This window comes from Frieseomelitta varia, unplaced genomic scaffold, assembly GCF_011392965.1.
Source record: "Frieseomelitta varia isolate USP_RPSP 00005682 unplaced genomic scaffold, Fvar_1.2 scaffold_285, whole genome shotgun sequence".
Lineage (NCBI taxonomy): Eukaryota > Metazoa > Arthropoda > Insecta > Hymenoptera > Apidae > Frieseomelitta > Frieseomelitta varia.
In genome coordinates this window covers 1,479,588-1,495,339 of record NW_025110018.1, presented here as the reverse complement: position 1 = coordinate 1,495,339, position 15,752 = coordinate 1,479,588, and the positions used below count along the sequence as shown (strand labels likewise).

Here is a 15,752-nt window from a genome sequence, read left to right as displayed (position 1 = left end):
TTCAAATAATTATACATATATCAATTTCCTGTTAGAAATTGAAATTTAAACTAAATTGATTTTTAATACTACTTTTTACAGCTGATGTCACTAGTGTAGGTAACCACCAGGACTAAGAGTGCTAGACGTCACATGATAAAAACGGGTGTGAGCGCTTTCGTCTTAATTTGTATATGAAATTTACTTAGTTTAAGTGTTTCTGAAACACTCTGTTGTTAATATATATTTTGAAGTTGAAGTTAATCATTTGTTGGCGTTCTCGTGTTTATTTCAAGAAGTAGACGCAACAAAGAAATTAAAAACAGCACGATGAGATACATCTTGGGTTCTACTTTTGCGGGGACTGCTTCTGCAACTATTCTAGTATTAGGTATTTGATATTTACCTATTTAAGTGGCAATTTTTTCAATAGCAATTTTTCAAATATTACAAAAATAAACTGCTCAAAGTGAGATAAATTTGTTGCAAATATTAGTAACAAGAAACTCAGTTTTGTTCTTTGCATTTTATCTTTGGAGGACTTGTATTTTTTAAATAATGCTTTGTTGCAGTATTATATCATGTACTTACTGGAAAAGGAGAGCGAATCAGTATCGCATGGTAAGTGTGCATATTTAAATTAGATATGCTTTTTATTCAATATTACAATTATCTTTGATACATCTATTAAAACATTTTTACAACACAATTGTACTAGGTTTTTAGAAAATACATCCCCATATATGTGGGCAACTCTTGGTATTGGTCTTGCAGTTGCTTTATCTGTAGTTGGTGCTGCACTGTAAGTTTTACTTCTTTTTATAAACACGTATAATGCACTATTTTTTTTTATATATTATCTACATATATATTTTTATATGTTCAGGGGAATTCATACAACAGGAGTTTCAATTATTGGAGGTGGTGTAAAAGCTCCAAGAATCAAAACAAAAAATTTAATCTCAGTAATATTCTGTGAAGCTGTGGCTATTTATGGTTTAATCACTGCCATTGTATTATCTGGAATGCTGGAGCAATTCAACCAGGAAAACCTAGCTGTTCGCAGCCAAAATTGCTTAGCTGGTTATTTAATGTTTGGAGCTGGTGTAGCTGTTGGTCTTGTTAACCTCTTTTGCGGTATAGCTGTTGGTATTGTTGGTTCTGGTGCAGCCCTCTCTGACGCAGCAAATTCTGCTCTTTTTGTTAAAATTCTTATTGTAGAAATCTTTGGTTCTGCTATTGGATTGTTTGGATTGATTGTTGGCATTTATATGGTAAGTTTATATAGTAACTTACTAAAAATGTTATTTTTTAATGCTAAATAATTCGTTCATATTTTTAGACGTCTAAAGTAAAAATGGGAGATGAAGTGTAAGTTTAAATAGCGTTATAAAATAAAACCCATAAAATATTTTTTAGAATCACAATTTCATTCCATGTTTAATGATGGTTGAAAAGGAGATAAATACAGAAAAAGATATTAAAAAAAGAAATAGTGACAATTGAGAAGAAAAAATATTGGAAAAATATTAAAAAGCATAAATTTTTTCTTTGAATTAGCATAAAAAACCTTTTTTTATCTTACAAGGTTGGAATTTTATTTTCAAATTGAATGAAATTGAATGCAACTTTGTTATGGAGTGGTTTCAATTTGGATAATTGTTATAACTTAATAACTTAAATAGAGATTTTTGTCAACCATGTATATAGATAACTATGTCTAATAGTGTAAAGTTTATTGCTGTAATGCAGTCCTTTGCTTATTGTTTTGAGTGCGTTATAGCGCTCAATGCCTTTTTCAAACGTGTATATACATTTTTTTGACCAAAATATTCTATTAGATAAATATAACACTGTGTCACATTTATTAATATATGTGCAAAATACAGTATATAATATTATTTATGAGTTGATTTATTTTTATTAGATAATATAAAAAATGTACTTCTTTATATGTTTATAATAATACAACGTAACAATTGTACAAAAATTCAAGTCTTATGTGTATAATCAACAATATTAGAGTTTTTTTATCTTCGATATAATAACACTCATTGAACAGTGATTGCACTTATATAATGTTATCATTTCCCATAGGTCATTACAGAATAAATATTTGTAAATGCCTTTTCCAAACATTTTACATATTCGTTTACGTTACAATTAGTTTTGTAACTTGTTATTATAGCTCCTAATTTTTCATCTTGAATCATATATCTAAACATTAAAATAATTATTTTAAACGTATTATTAAACAAAATATTTAAACGTATTTATAAAAATAATAAAGAAGAAATATATCTTACGCGATTCCATATCCATTTTTTACTGCTGGTCCAAAACCACCAGCATATATAGCTGAATCTGAAAGAGTTGATGTAGATAAAATATTATTATTTATATTATCATATGCTGGATCCGCAAAAATAGTTGGTTTTGGAATATTCGAATGTTCCCAAATTTTTTTTAATGCAAATAAATGTCTATCAAATCCCTGACCTGTAAGGAAATATATTAGAAATAAATTTTCAGTGTTATTATTAAATTTAAAAATGTTTCATAATTACCCATAACAGCTTCTTTAGAAAGTTTATTGTGAATTTCACCACAATTGATTATTAATTTTTTCAATTCAGCCTTAGATAAATTTTCATTATTTTGAGCCATAACTTCACATGCTTTTTTTGTTTCCATTGTGCATGACCTTAGAGTTTCTGTTCGGCCATGTTTAAATGCTGCTGTACTACAAGATTCATATGTCGGTGCTACACAGCTTTTTTGATAATATAAAGCTAATTGGAAGGCTAACTGCATAATGGCATCAGGGCTTACACCGAATTTTTTACACTTATTTTTACCAAATTCATTAAATATCAAATGATCAACAGCTAACTCTCTGGTCCATTTTTCAAATTCTTTTTTTTGTGTATTCACAATATTTTGTATTTTATTATCTATAACAAAATTGAGCTTTTTGACTTCTGCTGCTCCTTTTTGAAGATATTTAATATCATCAACACAGAATTTTGGCTGTTCTGTTATGTCATTTTTTATATCCTTAAAGCGAATAAGAAAAAACGTTATAATTGAATGTTAAAATTCATTTGTAACTGTTTACCTTAAGAAATCTTAGCACAGCAACTCCATCTCCCCAAGAATGTTCAAAATTTATTCCAGCATATCCATCTTTTGTAACAATTAGAGAAAATGATTTATCAAACCATCTATTTGTTCCATCCGCATGGAGATATGTTCTAATTAACTTGTTATAGTCAGTGCCAATATTTATATCGTCTAATATCATTGTAAATAGAGCAGAATCTATATTTTGCAGAATTTCTTGGTTACCAATTTGTGATAAATGTATTCTTGTGTTAGCCCACAAGTTACGATCTGATGTTGTAAGTACACCAATAGGATTTTCATTAACTGATATGGTGGCTTCTAAAATAGATTTTAAACAACTAGCTATTTCGTTTGGTTTATGAATATAACCATTTTCATCTATTACATTAAAAGAGTAAAAGTGTCCTTTTCTCATGACAATAATATTTTTGCCAATTGGATTTTCATAGATTTGATCTTTTCCTAATTCTGGTAATCTCGTTGTATTGAATAGATTGTGATACTGTGACATATCTAATGGAAAGGCCTAAAATAAGAATAATAATTTTTTATTTGAAATATAAGAAAATAATAGTATCTTTTAATTTTTGCTAAAATTGTGATTTTACCTTAAACAAATAAGCACCATACCAACTGAACTGAGGAGGTAGAAGTCTTGTAATAACATGAAATGCATTATTTCGAGCTGTTTCAGATTTTAAATAGAATATTTCTGGTCGTAAAACATTCTCTTTTAAGGATTTCATAAATCGTAACGATGACACAATAAGATTTGTAGCTTTTACTAATTGTATATTATGTTCTGGATTTGATGCTGGTTCAAGAACTAGGAAAGGATTATAATTAATAGGTAAAGGTCTACGATCTTGGAGATACATATCAAACCAAGGTTCACTAATGTAGCTAGTATAACGATTTTTACTATCTCTTTCAATTAATTCTTTATGTAATTGAATACCATCTTTGATTAGAAATTCATTAACATAAGTTGCAGTCTTTTCCAACTGTTCTTTAGTTAACAGTGGCCTTTGTGCATTTAGATATCTTTTACATGTATCCTCCAATTTTGGAATAGGTAAACGTGGTAGAGATGGTTGAAAATGCATTGTTGGAGTTTTACTTCTTTCAATGTACTGATATTCTTCATTGTCTTTTATATGTATGCTTCTGTAATAAAAAAATACATGTACATGAGAATGCAACATCTTACATATTAATAATATCTGAATAATAATAATATTGAAGTGTTATTTACCTTGTTATTTGTAATAATAATTGCACTTTACTCTGATTAGTCTAAAATATAAATATATTAGTATAAACATGAGATTATTGTATATAATATATTAAGAATATAGAGTTTGCAAATTTCTTACCAGTCTCTTTTTGAGGTAATTATGTTTTACAAAAGGCAACATTGTATTATATTTATTTTATAGCTTTTATTTTTGCCAGTACACGCTATAAAAATATAAAACTTTATAAAAATATATCTATCGATTATAACAAATAAAACTGTAATAAACAAAATATATTGTGCTATATTGATATTAATTTAAATAACAGAAATCATTTTACAATGATGGCATTCATGCACAAAGTGCATAGGTGGCATTTGTACTTATACTGTACTTTAAAATTAAAAGGAAAAGTATACATTGTACGTGTACTTGTGTGTGCATTGTACATGCCCATATATATATACATATATACACATTGTGCATAATGTATATATCGTTTTCATTTTTTGTTAATTACATAGATAAATATATATGACTCATGTTTGAATACATATTAAGAATTAATGAGTTTCGAAAATTTCGCAAGGTGCGTGCACAATAATCATCACAAAGATATTCGTTTAGGAAAACATATTTCTCAACCAATAGAAAAATACTTTCAATATAATCGCAAGTGTTCATGATTGGTCGTCGCGACGAGTTTCATGAATTGTGCTATTTCCCGCTTTTCAGAACAGTATAGAAGCGTAATGGAACATTCGATGAATACAAATAATGTATTGTGCATTTTTCTGTTTGTTTTCTCAAAATCTGTCTGGGTTCTCTACGACTTTTCTTGATATGCTTGAGGTAGTTCTAACGCTCGAGTAAAAATGTGCCTTAGAAAAATGTTGCATTAGATTGTAAAACTTTTGTGCCGAGGAATTTTCTACTCTTTGTGAATATGTACGTTGTATTCAAAGATTTTTAGTGAAGTGCAGTGAAATTCAGTACAGTACTAAGTGTCAGAAACAACAGACTAGAATACAGTTAGCATGCATTGTACTGTTTGTTCGAAAAAATAAGTGGTTGTGAATGTGAAATCAGCACTAATACCATAGGAATTTAAGGTTAGATACGCGTTGCAAGTTGTACATTGCATTGTTCTAGTATTCTCTAGTAAAGTGTTCAAGCAAATGATTGAAACCAGAAAACATTTACTACGCAGGTAGCTGAAGAACATTCTTCTTCCATCATTCTAACAGCAAATACCCTTCAGTGTATACTTTAGATACAGCCTGACATTACCCGCGTGATATGTTTCTGCTTTGGTTGCTGCAACAAATATAAACATGTTAGTATAGATAAACCAGTGAATAGACCAGTGAATTACAGTGTCTCTCTGTAGATAGCAGTTATTTTAAACAGTACACAAATATATCTTTATGTGCTTCACATTTTAGGGCAGATCAAGATTATGATATGGGTCCAGCTACAGAAATGATGATAAATGATTTTGATGATGAACGGACTTTAGATGAAGAAGAAGCTTTAGAAGGTAGTGAAGACTCTCACAACGAGTTGTCCAACTTGCAAAAGGTATAATTCCGAAGCGACTGAGTTAAATATTTAACAATGTTCATTTTGTAACAAGATTCTGATCCCAACTATTCTAGGATCAAGCCTGTGAAATGAAAAAATCAAGCCCATAAATAATTACAATTATGATAAGTTTCTACAACACTTTGGACTCAAAGTGCGTTCTCGTAGTGAGATTCGTATGTTTAGTCGGTTTGTTATATGTAACATAGTAATCATTTGTGTTCTTGTCTCCTTTCAGGAAGGTGATATGCCACTAAAAGACCTACTTGCGATGTATGGATACGGGGATCCATCGACGGAAAATTCAAACAGTTCAGACCGAATGCTAATTCCATCGGGAAGCGGCGACCCAGAGATTGAAGGACAATATTCCGATAAGGGAGATAACGACGCTGATGATGATGAAGATGACGATGAAGCGGATGGAACTAGTAACGAGCCAGATCTTAAGCAATTTTATACAGAGATGTTGGTGAAAGGAAAGGACTCGTCGTCATTGGTGTCAGGATCAACGATGAAAGGAAGCAGCACTAGCAATGTAGATACTGGAGACAGTAGCAGACGACATCGAATTCATGATGATGATGAAGATGATGAAGAAGGTGAAGGAGAAGAATGTTCTATGATCGACGGTTGTAGTAACAATGAAAACACAAGAACAGCTTCAACTACTACCGCTAACTGTGCTGGTATAACTGCACTTGCCAGCTGTACAAACGATAATACAGCAGGTGGCATAGAAGGTAGTGTTAGTAGTGGAATGGTTGATGGAGGAGAAGATGGAATAGTTAGCGGTGGCACACTCGGTAGTGGCACATCAAGATTATTGCGAAGCGTATCGCGGCCGCAAAGCGAAGAGGAAGAAGATGATTGTGATTATAGTCCAGATGAAGAGGAATGGAAGAAGACAATCATGGTTGGTATTAATTACCAAGCGGCCATACCAGAAGGTCTTTGTCATTACGACGATGCTTTACCTTATGAAAATGAGGACAAAATGTTATGGGATCCCAGTCACATACCTGAAGAAGAAACTGAAGAGTTCTTGGAGCGGGCGCAGTTACCAGCGGTAAAAGGTGGTTCTCTGCCTACTGGGTCTCATATTAGAGACGACGAGCAAGCTTTATATCTGTTGTTACAATGTGGCTACAATCTTGAGGAGGCATTAAGAAGACGAAGAATGAACGTCGTGCCGCCAACGGATGCAGTTAGTCTTTGGTCGGAAGAAGAGTGTCATAATTTCGAATCGGGACTACGGAGTTACGGGAAAGATTTCCATCTTATACAGAAGAACAAGGTATGCATCATGTACAAGCTCGAACTACTTCGCAATAGCAAGAAACAGTTGTATATAACATAAGGATCATCGTAACAGGTTAGAACGCGATCTGTTGGGGAATTGGTGCAATTTTATTATCTTTGGAAGAAAACGGAGCGACACGATATATTTACATACAAGGCGCGGTTAGAAAAGAAGAAATACGCTTTGCATCCTGGTATCACGTGAGTATTTTCTCTGCTTTAAAACTAGAATATTATTTATTTAAAAGATAAAGTACTTGTCAATTCAAATTGTTGCAATTTTCGTGCATCCTATATTTATTTCTTTTTTTTTTCTTCTTTCATCTCATTAAATAAATCTGAATTAAATTAAGTTTCAATAAAATCATATAGTTTCTGTTGTTACATTTTTATGTTACGATTGAAAACTTGAAGTATGACAAGATCGTTGAATCGTAAGCAGGGACTATATGGACCGATTTCTGGAAGAACAAGAGGGTGTTCGCGATCGTAGCAGCTCACCGAATGTTCATTGCTTATTGTATGGTGATGCAAAACGGCAAAGGTCAACCGTTAATGCCCCAAACAATGACGAAACAAAGCCGACGGAACCTTGGGATGGTACCGCAATTGATCCTTTAGCTGATTTGAATGGACCAACGCCAGCGCCGCCACCACCTCCTCCTCCACCTCCACCACCACCGGTGTCAACCGCTGTGATTGTATCATCCTCAGGTTCTATTTCAACTACGTTGTCTACATCTATATATTGTACCACATCGAGTCATCATTCCGATTGTTCACCGTCCGATTCTAGCTACACTAATCCACATACATGGTCAAACTTGACATCTCGAGGTCACTCTACCTCTTCCATTGTAACGACAATTACAATAAATGCCACTACAACTAGCACCGTCCCGTTGGTTACAGCCGTTGGAGTCACAAGCACAGTTACGAGTAATTCTACCATCACCTCAGCCGCATCTAACAGTTTTTATCATTCGAGAGTGACGTCGAGAGCCAACGATGTGCACGATTCACCCTCGCCGGAAAACATCTTACCTCATTTGCCCCCTTAGCGTCGAACACAACTTTCAGGTTTTCAACCTGGAAGACGTCAAATGTCTTGGTGCGATGTGATACATTTAACACTCGCGTTATTACTATCGTCGTAACATATAACATTCGTTAATATCATGAATTATATTTTTATACTGTATCGTATAAATATGACTATCGATCTATGTAGCGGAAACAAAACAAAGAAAATGTTTCTCGCGAAATTGAAATAAAATAATAGCTAGAATAAGTAAACCGGAAAGAATAATTGAAATAGGATAAGTGGCACGTGAACACGAATTACTGTAGCTTTTTCCATTTTCTGCTTTCTACTTTCCGACAACTATTTCCGTAGATCAAGTTTTACGAAGAGATATTAGTTTAAAATGTCAAAATGATCCGCATTTTCAGATCTATAACTAATTAAGCGTTATCAATATGATGAATGATCACTTGATTGTATCGTTGTTCTAAGCACGTGTCTAATTCCTGGTATTATTAAGTGTACAAAAATGCGATTTATAAATTTGACGAAACATAAGATCTTGATGATATGGTGAAATAGTTAAATTAAATGAAATTCGATGTACTTATTCTTAACCCCCTCCCCCCTTTTTTGTATTTTTATCAAGGATGCACAATATGTTAAACGATTTTAGATATTTTGATATCACGCTTCATGTTTTATTTATACGAAACAAATTTTAAACAGTACATTTGTGTATCTTTGCATCTAATTTCTTCATCCTTCACACACGCTGAAGATTTATATCTTAAATAAAAATTTGTTGTGAATTTACAACATATACCATAAATAATCATAAACTTTTATTTCTTTTGTACGGTATATTGGATATTGTCCTTCCGTTTTTCAGTTCTCTTGAATCAAATCCATAAGTTATTCCCAATTCGATGCTGTTATCGATATTGTGCTAAATCTAAAGATTCCACCACTGTTTTCAATAATTTTCTCATCAGTGGCAAAAATTGTATGCTGCTAATATTGGTTGTAAATTTCCCTGTAGTAAATATGTTCTCTTCAAGTTTGTTTCTTTTTGTCTCCTTTAATCCGGCCGGCAGGATAGTTTGATTGAAGTCGACAGTTTGTTGAATAGTTCTTACGCTTTTCGCGTCAGGGTTAATTAACGATCCTTTGACTTGCCAATCGTCGGGTGTGCCACGATGTTCAAGAAAATCGAAGAAAACTCCTAACTCGGTTACTGTTTCACGTGCTATCAGCTGACGATCTCGAAGCGCGATCCTTGGACTCCTGACACCTTCTAGCGCTTGACACAAGATCAACACGAGATTGACCTCAAGAGCGAATCTCGTATTGTTTTCGTCCATAGATTCGAACCAAGGGTCGCTGAATTTTTGATATTTTGCTACAACGGGACTATCGTTCCCAGCGGATACTCCTTTCGCCACGTGTCTACCGCTTGTTAAGGCTGTTGCCCTTGACAAAATAGTATTCTCGCAAATAAGAGGATCGTACGGTCTTCGCACAAGTCTTGGACTACTTAACAACGGTACGGTCACATCTAGACCACTGACGTACACCAAAAATTCACTTCCTACGTTAGAAGACGACCTCGAAGTAGAACCGGATGCTGCGTGGATGATCCTTCTTAAATCTTTGCTCGAGTGCATTCGTCGATCTTCTGGCGCGGCGTGTTCCCACTCCTTCTTAGCAGAGTTTGCTTTGTCCGGTTGCCCGCTAAGAGAAACAGACGGACTGCTCACGGGCTGGGATCGGGAATGTAGAGCCTGCGTGAACAATTGCGTCGAACTGATTATCGTGCCGTAAGTCAATCGCGGCCCGGAACTCATGCTCATCTGAGGTGGCCCGAAGTTCATTTCTGCCATAGGAGTGTACCAAAAGTCTTGCGTGTATATAGTGTCCACGAGAGTGTTCAGCCTCGGTGAAAAATAAACGAAGCTCAACGCACAGGTTGTGTTTATGACAATGAGCTTGTTGACCAGCAATTTTAATTCACCACTTGGCGATCTTTTGTCACAGGATTCCAACTCTTCGGCACTTTCCACGCTGATGCCATCGATGATGAACTTGAGAATCCGGGGTCGCAGCAACAAGTTCACGGTATTATCGTACGCTAGGTACATGCATTTAATCAGAGTTTCGCAGATATTCGGCTGTATCGAGTTCCAGATGTGGGGCTGCGTTGCTATGATATGAATGAGAGCAACGAGAGATTGTACCAAGTCCGCGGCATAAAGATCCGCCGTGTGTCTTAACAAGGTTGACACAACCATCAATTGATATTCGTGGGAATTTAGAAATGTGACGACAGATTTTATATAGACGGTGGGCGTTTCTCTAGTGACGAGTCCTATTAGAAATTCAAGACCGAGCGTGTACAGAAGCCACCAATCTTGGCATCGCCACTGTCTGTTCTGGCAGTCGTTGTACAACGAGTCCAGCATGCTGTTTCCAATGTCACCGGGTGGTATCAAGTTCAGCCATAGTTTCGCTATGTCGTTCTCATTGACAGGATGCAAAGTATATGGCGAACGAATGATCAGATTGAGCAAGTTAAGAGCGGCAGTGCTAAATCTTAAATACGGATACTTTTGCAATGTGATGCCGATGCACGTCATCAGTTCCGGTATCATCTGTCGAAGCTGCACGCAGCTGGTCTTCCGTTGATGTTTCAATATAGAGCTCCGTTCTACGTAGGAGCGTAACAATTGGGTAACCATGCAAACAGCCAGGGTTGCTGGTAAACTCTCCCGAATCCCACGGACAGTCTCCGCATTCTGTTCGTCGGCGTTCCTTTGCGCTGTCACGCTATCAATCGTCGCTGTCTTCTTATCGATTGTCTTTTGCTCGATCAAATACTGCTGTTGTTTCCGTTTCTCTAGTTGGGTAGCGTTCTCCTTCAGTTCCTCCAATTCGCTGCCGGCGATTGTACAAGCGTGCGACAAAAGATACTCGAGGCTCGTCGCGTCCTCGCGCAACGTGCTCTTCACGCATTGCACGCATCCAAGAAGCAAAGAGATCAGCGTTTGACGCAGGGACTTGCCATAATTACGATAAGCTTGGCTGATTTCCTGCATTAGCTGTGTCAGTCCAGACTTGAAAATTCTGGAATCGTCGACGCACATCTGTTTCCAAGAGGTGATACATCGGAGCGTCAAAGACGCCAATAGCATTGTGATTTTTCGGCTAGAAATATCACAAGACTGTTTGACTCGTTCCAGCAGTGACACTAAAGAAAGTTGCGTTATAAACTGCGCCTGGGATACGTTGATCGGATAGTTCGTTGCTATCCTTTCGTCGGTTAATGTAACAATAAAATTATACCAAGATTCCAAATTGATTTCGTACAACGAATCCGTGACATTAGGATCTCGCTTCTCGTAATTTGATTCTTCGCTATCGGCGTGTACATCGTTCAGAATGTATATCGTCAGCTTTTTCCAGTAATCCGTCGATTTATCTAAAAGTTTCTTCAAGTTTTTGGTAAAATCCTCTTCCGGCGTAGTACTCTTGAACAGTTCTAACGTTATTATATCTAACAGATGAGAATAACCTTTCGCACCTGGTACTATCTCTCTGAAGAGGGGGGCAAACAGTTGAGTCCAGAAGTTCTCCCGCTTTCGAAAAAAATTGACAAGAATCTCGTTCCTGTGATACCACATCGCTCGTAGCAACGCCATTGTGCTGTTGTATAATTTGTCGCATACGATGTCCTTCTTCTCATAAATTCTACTTAGATATTTAACTAAAAATTGTCTGCATCCCTCTGTAAAGAATTCTTCCACCGATCGGGGAAATATTCGTTTGCATTCTGCCGGATGTACAATATTAAAGAGAGCTTCCGTCAAACCGGGTTGTTTCTCCAGGCACACGGCAACCAGCTCGAGAATAGCGACTTTAACATCCGCGACACAGGTTGGCGACATGAGACCTCTGCGAGAAGCAAACGTTTCTCGTATAGCGGTACCGTCCATCCCCATGCAAACCAAAAGCGACATGGAAGATCCTTCGGCGAACTTCTTCAGCAATCTAACGGCCATCGCTTGCAAGGGTGGACTAAACCAGACGTACAGATAATTCACAATTGTAGGTACTATTAAAAGACCGTTCGGTACACGAGGCGAAGAATATAAGGCAGCTTCCAACGGTGATCTATTTCCTATTTCAAGACCCAATGATTTTCGAAATATTAGTAATCTATTTACTACGGATAAGGCTAATTGTACACTTTTGATCGCTTTGAATCCCTTTCCTCGAATCCAGTCTGTCTCTGCCATCATTTTGTTGTGCAAAGTACGTTCACCGGTGCGGATCAGTTTCAGTAAGGCGTGTCGTGGTTCTAAATACAGTAAACTGTACGCGACGACAAGTTGTAATTCATTACGTATGTCCTCTTTTGGTAGGCTGGATTCGAGCGCTCTGTGAAGGCAGAACATACTTTTTAGCCATAAATCGGTTCTTTCTGCGTCCGAATCGAAGTACCAGGAATCCAATTTTGGCAAGACACCTTGCAGTAGAAACACCATACCGGGTATTTCCACGGTGTATAGAGCTTCCTCGTTATATTTCCGGATTAAATACTTTGACAAAATATCTAGATACGTGTTTAAAATTGGATAAGAATGGGCAATCGTTTCTATGGCGGACAACCAGGATGCGATTATACCACCGTCAAAGGAAACAGCTTCCGCAAAGTCCAATGTTTTTTGATACCGATTATTAAATCTTGGGTAAACACCGGCTCGCATTCGTGACAAAATTTCTTCGGGGTACTCCAGCACGAGCTCGGACGAGATACTGATGCAAGCGGCAACTATTTTATATATGTACATTTTCTCTTCGGGTAATACTGGATAAGAAAATCTGTTTATAATCTCAAAGCTTAATTCTGTTGGAATGACCATACTTTGCCGTATCCCTATGTGCTCGGCTAATGTTTTCAACAATTTTAAACCTTCTGAAACGTGCTCGGGCAAATTCTTGTTCATTTCGTCAGTTCCTGTAAATCTGCCACCCGCCTGAGAGAACAGTTGTTCTATTTTGTGATGCAAGACGTCCCAATAGCTTGCCTTTTGACGAAATATCATCACTTCCCGGTCACTTGATAATATACGTATATTTTCACGGAGGGAATCTTCCAATATTGTATACGAATTCTTGTGAATCATGCATTCCTGTTCGTATGGTCTTAACGGTTTATTGTGGTCTCGTTGTCGCGGTACTTCCAATGTTAATGATTGAAGATTATCCAGTTCCACTGCGATTTTTTCGGCACTTGATTCTGACGCGCTTGCCAATCCGATTGCAATATTCGTCAACGGTAAAAACTCGTATGGAAACTGTTCAGCTGCGAATTTATAAACTGGCCACAAGCCATCGTTACGCTCTTCCCAAAATCGCGCTGCAGTTTCGGTGAATCGAATTGTAGCAGCAACGGCACCGAAAATATCATTCAGCACATTCAATTTGTCTTCGTCAACGAAAGCGCATACCAAGGTGAGTAGATTGTATACACTGCTCCTCACAATTTCAGCATAATGAGTTTTTTCACAGATAATTTCGCTGTTCATCAAGTCTTGCAAATAATGAAAAACATTCAGTTGTATAGCTTTAATACCAAATGGTCTAAATCGATTCATTGTATCAATATTTTCGGGATCAATGGCATAGTTTGCCAACATCCAGGCTAAAAATAGGGGACTGTCCTGTGTAGAATTATCGCGGATGCATTTTTGTTCAAAAGTCTCTTGCATACTACTTCTCACGCTCTGTATCCATTCTTCCATGTTGGGACTATAAAGAGAAAATCACTTTTAACAACAAAATTGCAGATATTGATTAGATTGTAGATATTAAAAAAACATACTGTTTTCTGACATCTAAAGTTACTAAAACTAAAGCTGCTTGACTATACTGAATTTCTTTAATTTTTCTAGCAATTGCCTTTTTATCTTCATGACTTTTTGTACTTGCTAATCGTCTTGGCTCTCCCTGTAAATAAGAGATTACTAAATTATCGAATACTAAATACTAATGACAAATTGTACTGCGATATATAAATCGTGTGCAATACTTACACCAATGCTTTCGTAAAACTTCATAAAATTAGTGTCTGTGATATGAATGTCATGAACGATGACAGTTAATATATGGAGTAATTCCCGCATTTCTACAAGACTACTATTGTACAATCTGTGTAGATATTCTTCTGTGCACAGCTGCGATCGTGTAGGCGGGTTCATTGTTTTTAACGCTTCTATTTGCTTCTGAATAGATTCCAATAGCATCCCAAACAGAACATCATTGAAAAAATTTGCAAACACCTTTTGATAACGATGTTCTTTATCTTTGTACTCCACCATAAGTTTAAGGCACTTTATCAAGGTCATTCTTTCGGAGTAATAAAATTCCCAAATGTCGTCGATCAACGCTTTCATCGACGTAAAATCTATAAGCTGCGATGCGAAAGTTTCCGCGCAATTTCGATACTCATACTTGATAAAATTACATACTAAATCCCACGTAATCGTAGCGTCTAGGTTCTAGAAAAAGAAAGGTAATTCATTAAACGTAAGTTGAGTCGTTCTTCATCATGAAGGAGAGTAAAATATTCATTAATACGTACGAGAAGTGGGGCAAGTTTACTGATTAATTCGTACATTCTAGGGGATGGATCATTCTTGGGAATGTTCTGAAGTGACGCTTCCGTGAACGGCTTAAAAAACAACAGCCCTTCTTTGAGAAGCTTAGTTTCCTTCTTAATTTCATCTTCCACTAGTTGTCTCTCACATCGACACACCGTATCAGATATTAAAAACCATAATTCCTTGCAGTAACTTTCGTTCCACGTGACACGCATTCGTCATTCGTGATGGTGAAGATATGAAAAAGATGTATTTTTATAAGACGATAAAAATAGCGAAAGCTTTCTTAATTGATGAAAATATTAAATGTTTACTTACGGTAAACTTTCTACAGTAGGTACTTCCATTTCGGCTTATAGTTAATGTACAAAACATGCGAAGTACGTTATGAATTTCTCGTGAAATGCTTCAAATGTACGAAACTCAACAAAATACATCGTTTGAATATTATATCTTATTGCATGATTACACTACGTTACATAGTATTTAGAGGAAATGTTATAAACAATGATTGAGACATAACCTCAATCAATATATGAAACATACCAACCGATGCGAACGATTGGTCGACTACTACTTTTATTTAAACCGACGATGTACTAGGGATCCTAGAACACTTTGGCAGCACTGTCGTTGGCAGCACTGTCGTTGATTTCCCGCCAAAGGCTGGCGCGCAGTTACAATTATGGCTTCCTGTTAGCCGGACGTGTGTGATTCTCGTGAAATTATGTAATTTTCGTGTGAAAATTTATGTTGTTACTGTTAAAAAACGAGTGTACCCGATATATCGATACGCTTTTATCTGTTCTGACACAGAATTATCGTGTAACGATGTCG

At 36.1% G+C, this 15,752-nt stretch overlaps 4 protein-coding genes across 13 annotated transcripts; 2 read left to right on the top strand and 2 right to left on the bottom strand.

The window, feature by feature from the left end:
- The first annotated feature begins 80 nt into the window (after window positions 1–80).
- LOC122529422 (V-type proton ATPase 21 kDa proteolipid subunit) lies at window positions 81–1,374 on the top strand. 2 transcript variants are annotated; one of them, XM_043655558.1, is made up of 6 exons: window positions 81–180; window positions 276–370; window positions 552–600; window positions 698–781; window positions 866–1,253; window positions 1,322–1,374. In XM_043655558.1, exons 2-6 carry the CDS (start codon window positions 310–312, stop codon window positions 1,352–1,354), a joined length of 615 nt encoding a protein of 204 aa, XP_043511493.1. In that variant the 5' UTR covers window positions 81–180; window positions 276–309; the 3' UTR covers window positions 1,355–1,374. The 2 variants fall into 2 exon arrangements, with proteins under 2 accessions (XP_043511493.1, XP_043511494.1); XM_043655559.1 differs by having other exon boundaries at window positions 162–180; window positions 279–370.
- A 299-nt stretch (window positions 1,375–1,673) lies between these two features.
- On the bottom strand, window positions 1,674–4,864 carry LOC122529415 (carnitine O-palmitoyltransferase 2, mitochondrial). Its single transcript, XM_043655535.1, has 7 exons — window positions 4,482–4,864; window positions 4,361–4,401; window positions 3,714–4,272; window positions 3,098–3,631; window positions 2,547–3,036; window positions 2,286–2,478; window positions 1,674–2,196 (listed from the first exon to the last, which is right to left on the bottom strand). The coding sequence occupies exons 1-7, from the start codon at window positions 4,521–4,523 to the stop codon at window positions 2,064–2,066; spliced, it is 1,992 nt and encodes a 663-aa protein (XP_043511470.1). The 5' UTR covers window positions 4,524–4,864; the 3' UTR covers window positions 1,674–2,063.
- Window positions 4,865–5,049: 185 nt separating this feature from the next.
- LOC122529416 (mesoderm induction early response protein 1) lies at window positions 5,050–8,859 on the top strand. 9 transcript variants are annotated; one of them, XM_043655544.1, is made up of 7 exons: window positions 5,050–5,679; window positions 5,789–5,924; window positions 6,166–7,224; window positions 7,303–7,430; window positions 7,669–7,943; window positions 8,026–8,066; window positions 8,142–8,276. In XM_043655544.1, coding segments are annotated over exons 1-6 (1,632 nt in total). In that variant the 5' UTR covers window positions 5,050–5,677; the 3' UTR covers window positions 8,058–8,066; window positions 8,142–8,276. The 9 variants fall into 9 exon arrangements, with proteins under 9 accessions (XP_043511479.1, XP_043511476.1, XP_043511474.1 ...); XM_043655541.1 differs by lacking the exon at window positions 8,026–8,066 and having other exon boundaries at window positions 5,051–5,679; window positions 8,142–8,859; XM_043655539.1 differs by having other exon boundaries at window positions 5,051–5,679; window positions 7,669–8,066; window positions 8,142–8,859.
- Window positions 8,860–8,930: 71 nt separating this feature from the next.
- Window positions 8,931–15,476, bottom strand: LOC122529410 (nucleoporin Nup188). The gene is made up of 5 exons (XM_043655527.1): window positions 15,234–15,476; window positions 14,897–15,107; window positions 14,349–14,813; window positions 14,138–14,262; window positions 8,931–14,064 (listed from the first exon to the last, which is right to left on the bottom strand). Exons 1-5 carry the CDS (start codon window positions 15,260–15,262, stop codon window positions 9,189–9,191), a joined length of 5,706 nt encoding a protein of 1,901 aa, XP_043511462.1. The 5' UTR covers window positions 15,263–15,476; the 3' UTR covers window positions 8,931–9,188.
- Between the last annotated feature and the right edge of the window lie 276 nt (window positions 15,477–15,752).

Excerpts from the sequence above, each read along its gene's own strand:
- LOC122529416 (XM_043655537.1), top strand. Across the intron at positions 5,925-6,165 it reads AGTTGTCCAACTTGCAAAAG|GAAGGTGATATGCCACTAAA; the intron begins GTATAATTCCGA and ends GTCTCCTTTCAG. Across the intron at positions 7,225-7,302 it reads ATCTTATACAGAAGAACAAG|GTTAGAACGCGATCTGTTGG; the intron begins GTATGCATCATG and ends TCATCGTAACAG.
- LOC122529422 (XM_043655558.1), top strand. The coding sequence starts at position 310 with ATGAGATACATCTTGGGTTCTACTTTTGCGGGGACTGCTTCTGCAACT. Across the intron at positions 371-551 it reads TGCAACTATTCTAGTATTAG|TATTATATCATGTACTTACT; the intron begins GTATTTGATATT and ends GCTTTGTTGCAG. Across the intron at positions 601-697 it reads GAGCGAATCAGTATCGCATG|GTTTTTAGAAAATACATCCC; the intron begins GTAAGTGTGCAT and ends CAATTGTACTAG.
- LOC122529410 (XM_043655527.1), bottom strand. The coding sequence starts at position 15,262 with ATGGAAGTACCTACTGTAGAAAGTTTACC. Across the intron at positions 14,263-14,348 it reads AGTTTTACGAAAGCATTGGT|GGAGAGCCAAGACGATTAGC; the intron begins GTAAGTATTGCA and ends TCTTATTTACAG. Across the intron at positions 14,065-14,137 it reads ACTTTAGATGTCAGAAAACA|TCCCAACATGGAAGAATGGA; the intron begins GTATGTTTTTTT and ends TTCTCTTTATAG.
- LOC122529415 (XM_043655535.1), bottom strand. The coding sequence starts at position 4,523 with ATGTTGCCTTTTGTAAAACATAATTACCTCAAAAAGAGACTG. Across the intron at positions 4,402-4,481 it reads ATTACCTCAAAAAGAGACTG|ACTAATCAGAGTAAAGTGCA; the intron begins GTAAGAAATTTG and ends TTTATATTTTAG. Across the intron at positions 3,037-3,097 it reads CTGTGCTAAGATTTCTTAAG|GATATAAAAAATGACATAAC; the intron begins GTAAACAGTTAC and ends ATTCGCTTTAAG.